This window comes from Mastigoproctus giganteus, chromosome 2, assembly GCF_048544385.1.
Source record: "Mastigoproctus giganteus isolate SK-2022 chromosome 2, ASM4854438v1, whole genome shotgun sequence".
Classification (NCBI taxonomy): domain Eukaryota; kingdom Metazoa; phylum Arthropoda; class Arachnida; order Uropygi; family Thelyphonidae; genus Mastigoproctus; species Mastigoproctus giganteus.
The window spans coordinates 13,637,325-13,647,465 of record NC_143576.1 but is presented as its reverse complement, the minus strand read 5'-3'; the positions used below and the strand labels follow the sequence as shown (position 1 = coordinate 13,647,465).

At 37.6% G+C, this 10,141-nt stretch overlaps 1 protein-coding gene across 1 annotated transcript; it reads left to right on the top strand.

Annotated features, from left to right (window-relative positions):
- The first annotated feature begins 3,642 nt into the window (after positions 1–3,642).
- LOC150089172 (protein ZBED8-like) lies at positions 3,643–4,032 on the top strand. Its single transcript, XM_090389652.1, has one exon. The coding sequence runs from the start codon at positions 3,643–3,645 to the stop codon at positions 4,030–4,032; it is 390 nt and encodes a 129-aa protein (XP_090245778.1).
- The last annotated feature ends 6,109 nt before the right edge of the window (positions 4,033–10,141 follow it).

The window sequence follows — 10,141 nt, the reverse complement described above, 5'->3', positions numbered from 1 at the left end:
TAAATAGAAACGCGTGTACCAATGTATCCCCTCGCTGCTACGGCGGCCGTTCAGTTGTAGGTGTTCGTGATCTACAACTTGCGGTACTACAGCCGATATCGTTTTCAATAAGATGGAGGATTACCCTTTGAACTTGCTTAGCTCGGCTACTGCATTCACAAGACATCACCGGACACAAGAGAATCAGTTGGCGACTTCTCTTCTGTGGGAGCTACGTCAAGGACATGATAACGAAGACATGAATTACTCTAGTAGTAAATTTTTAGAAACGTTCCTCATTACTTTAATATACTAATTATGAATACGACTTTTTTGATCACCTCTAACCATCTAACCATCACCAGACACAGTCGCCCATCATATTTATATCCCTCCCTCCCTGATAACTCTTCTCCACACAACCTCAATATCCTGATGGGAACGTTTCCCATGCACTTCTACGTTGCAAGTCAGCAAAAGTTTTCATTTGTCACCAAAATTTGGACTGTAAAAATCCAAGTGCGAGTGTAGTCTAAGGGGACGTTCTATACCTAAATTTTCGGTACTGTTCAACTAAATTTTGAATTAATCCTTTGTAGTTTCCATCCTTGTAAGCCTTGCGCTGTTAATCTAAATGCTTACCACAGTATTTTCGATGGAAGTTACTTTATCTTCCAGGCTTTAGGGGAAAGAAGATCCTCGCGGGTAGGTTAACCTGTGGAACACAGTGTGGAAAAGGCTAGGGATAGAATTTCGTCAGTACTGATTTTTTTCCTCTCACTTTAATCATGTTACTCTGTCTCGGGAGAGGACTGCCCAGTTTTCCCACAGGGAAAATAGTTTTTCATCCAGCAAATAGACCGCAGAATTCATGTAATTTTTACAGAGCACATACATTGAAGGCTCATAGTCGCTTAGGTGCAAAAATAACGAAGAAAGATGCCAGAATCTGCCTAAGTGACCAAAAATGAACTTTTTAATTTTAATTAGCATCAAACAATAGTAGTGGTAATAATAAGCATATAGGCTGAATACCTAAACATTTTGATAAATTGGTTCATTAGTCCCAACATGGTGCGAAGTGAATTGTTCTTTTAAGCTAAGAGACTAATCAAATGTTCATACAACGCATTTTTTTTTACCCTAAAACTATTTCCCTTATTCTCCTACAAACATCTAGAAAATGCCACGCCATTCTTGACTATTGTGTCATAATCTGACCCCATCAATTATTAAATAGTTGGGTTAGAAATCTAGTTAGAAAATATGCGGTACAAATTTGTTAAATACCTGTGCTTTAGTACCCATCTAATGTACCATCTTACCGATTATTCAGAGCTCTGCACAAATTATGCTATTTGATTTTTGCTCCATATTTCAATTTTTACTGGTAACCACAACATTTGAAACCAAACAAAACTATTATAATTTCACCAATTGCATTTGAAACCTTGTGGATAGTATAGTGGTTACTAAACTATTATATTAGGCCACCCGAATATTTAAATTCATATGCCGTGCTGTGTGTCTTATGTCTATTAATTGCGTATGGTCTATGGTAGATTTGTCGGTCGAAAAACCCCTAGAATCTGGGGGAAAAATCTTGCTATCTACGCCTGAGACTGACTAACTCAGCCACAGAGTGAAAAAGCACATTAAAGTTCCTCGCGCCATCAACGGGATTCGAACCCGGGCTTTTTCCACCCGGTGTGGGGAGGACGGTGACTATACCAATGTACTAACTCACAGACCAGCATATCGGTTACGATCGCTGTGTTTCCACACTAGGTGGAAAAGGTGAGTTAAAGTCCTGTTAACATGGAAGAAATTGTTAAATTTATTTCGCACACTGCGCCCGAATTAATCGCCCTTGGGATGTGGGTGAAAGGTTGCCCCATTCCACGAAATTACAGATACCACACGCAGAAACCACATGGCCATAAAAAATCAATAAATTATACAGTATGCATTTTAAGTATTTTGATGTAAAAATGCTCGATTTTATTCAATGTCGTAATTGTACAGCAAAACCAATGCTACACTGCACCCAAAGCTCAAATTTATGAAAGAAATACAAAAACATCAACGCATCTATGTTTACGTTACTGCACTAGTTAATGTTTACGATGAGCTGAACTGAAAACTTACATACAGAATATTCTTAACATTTCAGTAAAAGAGATCTTTGTTCTGTATTTATTCTGCACGGTTTACACAGTTTAATTTATAAACTGTATTCAGGTAGGTCTGGATATCTCTATCCTTCACCACAATAGCTGTCATAGGATTATTGCCTTCAGATATAATTCTATAGTTTTGTGGATATCCCCTTGTGTGTGACTGTACTGAGTAAGGCTCCTGCAGCAAGGCTATGGACATACATTTCTCTTCCATTATTTTATTTATGCAGCTGCATCTAGATATACTCGATATACATAACTTTGCAATTAACTGTTAAAAAATCCCTCTAAACTAGGGTTTATTTACCAGGGGTCCGTGGAAGGATTTCAGGGGGTCCGTGAGCTTGGATGGGAAAAAAATCAACTCATTAATTTCCTTAATATTTTGAAGCAGGTCATCGAGGAAATGGCAGCCTCGCCATTCCCCTTCAGTATGCAATTGGATGAAACTACAGATATTTCTCAATGTAGCCAGCTCCTTGTTTTGTTCGCTATGTGCATGCTGACGCCATCAAAGAAGAATTCTTATTTTGTGAGTCTCTTTCGGAAACTACAAAGGCCGTCGACGTTTTCGAAATGGTAAATTTTTTTTTTTACAAACGAAACTTTGAATGGAAAGGAAAACTTCATTCTTTTTGCACTGATGGAAATCCTGCAATTTGTTACTTTAGTGAAAACAGAAGCTCTTCACGTCGTCGTCACTCATTGCTTTTTACACAGACATGCACTGGAAACAAAGACTCTTCCAACAACCCTGAAAGAAGTATTGCCAACAGCCATAAAAGTTATCAACTTTATTAAAAGAAGTTCTCTGAATCATCGTATTAACACCACATTAAAAGATTTTGTCAAGAAATGGGAGTAGAATATGAAGTGCTTCTCTACCACACAGAAGTGCGCTGGCTTTCAAGAGGACAAGTCTTGAAGCGCTTGTTCGAAATAAGGGCAGAAGTTTCACTTTTTCTGGAAGAAAGAGAAAACCCACTCTTGGAACATTTTGAAAGGAAGGATTTATCCATGGGTTGGCTTACCTGGCAGATATTTTTCACCATATGAATGAGATAAATCTTTCCATTCAAGGTCATGAAGTCACCATTGTGGATGCAACTGAAATATTACAAGCTTTTTTTTTTTTTTTTTTTTTTTTAGTTAGTTGTTGGCGCATCGGCTTCTCCCACGGTTTTTGCAGTACTTTTATCCAAGACTGAGGCGGGATTCGAACCTGCGACCTTTGGGTTGCCAGACAGGCACTTTACCCACCCGGCCAGCCCAGTCGGCATTACAAGCTTTCTTGGCTAAGTTATCAATATGGAAGAAGAGAGTAGAGACCGACATTCTTGCAAACTTTCCACTGTTGCAGGAAGTGCTTTACCAAGACGTAGTTGAAATGCAAATTTCTCTCTCAATTTTTTTGAAAAGAGATATCTGCGAACACTTGGAAACATTACAGAACTCTTTTAAAAGTTATTTCTATCTTGATGGCATGAAAATTGAACCATGGATCCGAAATCCTTTTCTTTTTCGATGCACTTTATATCTTTCTGATATAAAGTGCATCGAAGATGTTGACTTAACCAAAGATGAACTTATTAATCTTAGGTCAAAAAACTTACTACGATTGGAGTTCACCTCAAAAAGCCTTGGAGAATTCTGGTGTTCCCCGAGAGAAGCCTATCCTCGTCTTGTAAAGCGAGCTATGGAAGCTTTGATACCATTTGCAACAATATATCTGTGCGAATCGGGATTTTCAGCACTTGTAACAATGAAAACAAAAAATCGATTAGATGTCCAACATGACATGCGTGTTGCCTTGTCATATACCACACCACAGTTTAATGTTCTTATTCAAGATAAACAACAGTCTTCACACTGATATGTCCTTAAAAAATAAAATTTAACTTCAACTTTCCTATATTTTAAATGTATTGTATTATTCAATGTGTTAAGAAAGAAACACATATATTTTTAAAATTTTGGTAATTATTTCATTAAACTGGTTTTTTTGTAATTTTATTTTATGCATTTAAAAACATTATTCTGAGAAGGGGTCCGTGGCATTCACCTGACTGGCAAAGGGGTCCGTGGAACTAAGAAGGTTAAGAACTCCTGCTCTAAACCGATAATCTAAATTGCGCAGGAAAACTATGATCATGGGGAATCAGTATATAAGTGTCTGTAATTTACGTGTAGGCCTATTTTTCCTGCTGGAAACACTATACAACCCTGGCCCGACTTACTCAGTCATAGTAAGAAAAAGTTCAAAAATTTATCCAATCCAGGCGGGTTTCGAACACAGATCAACGGAGCCACTGGCCATACTAGAAGCTCCCAGCGAGGGCTCCTAATATAAGTAATTATGCTTCGTACTTCTGCGGATAAATTATAACAGTTACCTTTATTAATTTCTTTTTAAATCCTGAGTATCTTGTTGGGTGTATTTTTTTTAAAGTCTAAATAAAACATAAGATACAAGATTGTGAGATTTCTGATATGTTGTGTAGTGTATCAAGCTTGCTCGGTCTTTTATTCTAAAAACAACAAAAACTGTGAAAATGAATTCAATACAATAAAAAAAAAAACTGAAATTATTTTTTTTCCGTCCAATCCACACTTTAAGAAAGAAACAAAATCAAAGCAAAGAAACAGTGGAGAAGACAGATCGATTCTGTAATTATATCTTTCAAAATGAAAGACCAAGATAATTACATGACAAATGACAACCTAATGACTTAATCCTGACATCATTCATCATTAAAATGTCAGGTGCCCTTTTAAAACATTCACAACCTGTTCTTAAGACGGAAGACAATCAAAATTCACTTTAACAAGGTAATGTGAAGAAATTCGTGGTTGTTTCACTTGCTGTTGGTTAGAAGCGATTTATTATAAACATCTTCTCGAATTACTGCACTGCACATTGATTTCTAAAGATTATGGGAATATATTTACATCGAGCTGATCCAAATAATGGCAAAAAATGAAAGATTTAAATCGTTTTTTTTTTTTTTTTTTCAAAAACAAAATATTTTATTCTGTATCCTGCCTTGGCAAAAATCACGCAGTCACTATTAGAATGATAGTAAATAATACAATAAAAATTCATATAACACAAGAAAATTATATTGAATTCATTATTTTATTTTTCGTATATCAAGCCCTTCTAGAATTTCACGAAATCTATCTAGAATTCTAAATATTCCAGTTAGAATTCATTATAAAGTTAGCTGCACTGCTTTTAAATAAATACTCAAAACATTGTTTTTTATTCTTATTAAAAAGCATCTCAATCAGAATCTAGAATTAGTAAAATCATTTAAATGTGTCATGGTGTCCAAAATTCTACAATATGCTAACTTGAATACGGCACGAAATGGGAGCAATTAAGGAAAAAGAACATTCAATATATAAAAAAATATATATTCACAAGTTACAATTTTCTCGTTGATTGAGAGGTTGTAAAATATGACTTCAAGACTGCAAAATTCAAGAGAATGGTAGTGAACAACAACATGAATCTCCCACACAGTCATCTGATGCACAGCAGGATTTCATAAGCAGTGGTTAACCAGCTGTTTCGTGGAGATTATAATTACTTTAAACAGCACTTAACTCAGCTGAAAGATCCACGCTTTAACCACCTCATCAAAGTACCTATCAAGCAAGACCAATGCGCTTTTGTCATCGACTAGTTAGGAGCACCCATGGCTGCAATCAGCCATCGATGCTCAGTTAAATCAGCAAAGGCCACACGGCATCCAATAAAATCAAACTAGTGTCCTTGCAGAATTTTCTTCAGAAATGGAAACAAAAAAAAGTGACTAACAGCGATAAGTCGGACAGCAATCGAGTAATCTCCTCCTTCTTCCTTTCCTTCAGCATGAATTGTTGAGGAGGCTTCCATCCTGCAGTGATAATGGCTGCACTTTACTTTTTTTTTTTTTTTTTTTTTTCAAGGAACAAAGATAACACTTTGAAAGAGAGGGAGAGCTTAAAAAGTTCTTATAGTGTCAGTTCTGGAAATTTCCATTCGGCAAGCACATATTATTACCAACTAAGCTAAAGAGCCATTTGATTTTGAATGATATAACATTTTCAGTACCGTGCTGGGCACATTCTCTCTCTCTCTCTCTCTCTCTCTCTCTCTAAATTTTATTTACGTAGACCTGCAAATCACAAGATGTGCCTAGCGATATTATTTGTAATTCGGATGGCCTCAGATTACATACCAACAGTCATTAATAATTTTCTGATAGAGTGAAGGTGGGAATCGGCCTTTCTCAAGTTCTAGGCTAAATTTTTTCTCCCCCTAGAATAAAAAATTCTATCAATAAAATTAAGAACATTTTATTCTTCACTAAAATACATTGGATGAATCTTTTATTTTATTTATATATTAAAGTGCATCATGCTCACCAAAGTACAGATATTCAAATGCTCTTAAAATGCTTCTGCATAGCTAACGACTATCTGTGGGCCACTCCACTCCACTCCGCCGTGGGTCAACCGGTAGCTTGCAGGTGAGGTACACATAGATGAAAGTTCTAGTGCAGTACCACTGTACTAGAACTTGCATCTATGTGTACCTGACATAAGAACAGAGGATAAACTGTCTGCACAAATTATTCCTAACTTCGTTAACTTCCCATACTCTTTTAAAATTTGTTTGTCCTCTACCGGACTGTAAGCACATCGGTTTGAAACGAACTGTTTGAGTAGACACAAACAAAAAACATTATATATATAATGTGCACAAAGGTGTGTGAGTGTTCAGTAGGATGAGGAACGCTGCATAGTTCGAGGGAAGGGGGTTACTTCTCTCTCCTCCCAGGTCGGCTATTATGTTCTCCATGCTTTGAGAAGCAGCTTGCAACTTGTTTGTTGCGAGTATGCTATGATCGGTTTCTTTATTTGATGGGCAAAATCTCTTCTTCCGCCCCCAGATACTCGAATATCGGGGGAGGGAAGGGAGACCGCGCAATTCGCGCACAAGTTGGTTGGGCGAGAATTGTCCGGTGAAAAATAAACTGCAAAAATTCCTTCCGTCTCGAGGGTATTCGAACCTAAGCCTTTTCTAAACAGTAGTGGACAGTTATCTGCGACTGTGCTATTGGCGAGGGTCATGCAATATGAGTATGTACTGAGTGCCTTTTGTATGCAAAAAAGAAACTAATCATACACGCAAATGCACAGTTCCGAATGGAGTAGACTTTAAGAATTTCCCCCAGTTTCTGAAGGGATTCAACCCCAGACCTCTCCAAAGGAGTTAAACGTTCGACAGATGTTGACGTAAACTAATGCTTCATAACCAACAGCGGTTCGTAATGAACTAATGTAAAAAGTTTGATTTCAACCCCAGAATAACACTTTTTTTTTTTAAGTTGAATAGGCCTCTTGTGGCCGATGATGAAAGAATTGTCACAGAATTAGTGAGGGGAGTGCGCGCGCGCCTCCATTATAAAAAGCAGCAGCAAGTCGCGAAATGAACTTTAAAAAATCCTTAACGGATTCAGTCTATTGTTCGTCCGAATTTACTCTAATATGGAAGCTGACTGGCAGGTAAGCTTTATTGTTTAATGACGACTGGACGCATACATTCCTACTAATGGCAGTCGAAATTTCCTGACCTCTTTGTCGAAGTCACCAAGGAAATCAGCACCCTTTTGCTCGAACAGTAGCGCAGATCTAGAACAAGACTGCTGCAATACAAGGCTTGACATCAGACAGAAATAGCCTAAAGGTAAGGGGGCGAGTGGAGGAGGAGGCCTATAATGAACATGAAAAGTTTGCATAACTACAAAGTGACTCCACTTCGGGGAATTAATCAGACATTGATCTGATTGGTGCTTCCTTTGTGAAACGTTATAGCAGTTCACGAGCTAATATAGATGTAGCGGTACGGTATATATCTCTCAGCGGGAGAGTTGAGATGTGTTGCTAGTTACGCCAACACACCCCCAAAGACAAACGTGCCAGCACTGGCCAGTCCCAGTTTAAAGCGTACGCTTTGCCTAGATGATCAACCGGACATAAATTATGCAACATTCGGAAACCGACACATGGTATGACCATGATTTCCCTAGGCGAATGCAGCTCCCATAAGCACTCTTAATTAGATATATCCTCTATAACAAATTAAAGATGGCTCTTTGGGTGATGTAATGTAATTAATAGTGAGCCTAGAGACATAGCTTCACTAGTAATTGGCAAACTACTACTTAGCCAAGAGGCTGGACATATCCGTACGTGGGCAGTGTTACCTCTGTGCTGTACTCCGACTCTCCCTCCTGGGCTGGCTGCGAGAAGGCTGTAATCATGTGAACCGCATTTAAAATGGATTAATATTTCGATTAAAGCTATCGCGAAATGCGGTCTTTATGTCTCTGACAATATGCAAGAGTAATATTAAGATACTGTCATCGCCAGTCGTAAACCAGAGCTGCAAGATACCAAGGCATTACGGTAACTGCAGAATAGTTGCGATGATACGAGATCAACAAGCAAATACACTTATTTTTAATAACTATATTAGGTTATCCAAGAACAGCTTATTGTGAAACTGATTTATTCTAACGTTAACATAAGTTTCTTGATATTTGAAAAACTATTCCAGAGTAAATTTCCAATAAACGCGCCTTTTAAGGGAAGATATTATGCAGGAATAAGCAGAATAGAAACACGGCGTGTAGGAGCAAGCTTGCTCAGAGAGTGATCTGCTCGTATCTAATTTTAGGCATCGTTCTTTCCTCCTAGATAATATTCCGCTACGTGTAGCTCCACAGGTGATATGCGAAACGGAGTGAATACAGCAATGGCAGACAACGCCCACCGAGTAAAGTACTCTTTTTATTCTATGCAAATGAAGTAGATAACATGACATCGGTTAAAGAATTTCACGAATACTATTTTTTAAATGAAACGTATTATACGAAATCAGTTTAATAAAAACAAATGAAGTTGAACAAAATGCATATTTAATGATTCAAACGATGTGCCTCAATTCTTCTGTCTTATTTTTGTGTGTGTGTATGCGGGGGAGAGGGATTGGAAGAGAGTTAGATGTTAGAGTCAAAGGATTATCATCTTTCACTTAAGCTGAATTTGGTAGTGATGACGACCCAATCTTCATTAAATCAGAAGTTATTGAAAGAAAGAGGGCAGCCATTTTTTTTTTTTTTAGAATATACAATATTTAGATAGACAGCATATGCAAATTCTAGAACGTTCAGAAGAGCATTAATTTTTCCACTGTGTAATTGCTAATCAGCCATAGCAGCCCATTTAATTTTATTAATTAGTCTTTTCACCCACATTCTGATGCGTATGCGAGAACATACGCATCAGTAACTATAACAGAAGACATAAAGGAGCATTAAGCTCTACAGCCTAAAGTGACCACTCACCACAAACTGAAGGATTTAATTTTGAACATATTAATGAGAAGAAATATCAATTCTGTTGATCAATTTTTCTTCTCACATAAGTCGACTAGAAATCAAGTATTAGTAGTAGTAGTAGTAGTGGAATGTGATGCAAGAAAGCAAGTGTATGAGATTATGCAGCATCAGCCAAAAAAAAAAAAAAAAAAAAAAAAACACACACACCATTCCCTCCAAATGCCTGTCCAGTTCCTCCTTAAATTTATTTAGCCTATCAACTTCCACAACGACAGATGGAAGTTTGTTCCAGCAATTAACCACCCGCTGGCTAAAGGCAAATTTCCGCACATCTATTCTACATCTGACTTTTCTTAATTTGAATTTATGCCCCCTTAGGTTCGTAATCTGAACAAGTGGAAGGATCCCATCAGAATTCAGCGTGCTCAATCCATTCAAGGCCTTATACACCTCAATCAGATCACCGCGCAGGTGCCTAGTCTCTAGCCACTGCAATTTGCAGAATTTAAGCCTCTCTTGGTAAGAGGATCCCTTCAGTCCCCTCACCAATCTTGTTGCCCTTCTCTGTACACGCTCAAGAAAATCTAC

Coding starts and splice junctions, on each gene's coding strand:
- LOC150089172 (XM_090389652.1), top strand. CDS start 3,643: ATGAAAATTGAACCATGGATCCGAAATCCTTTTCTTTTTCGATGCACT.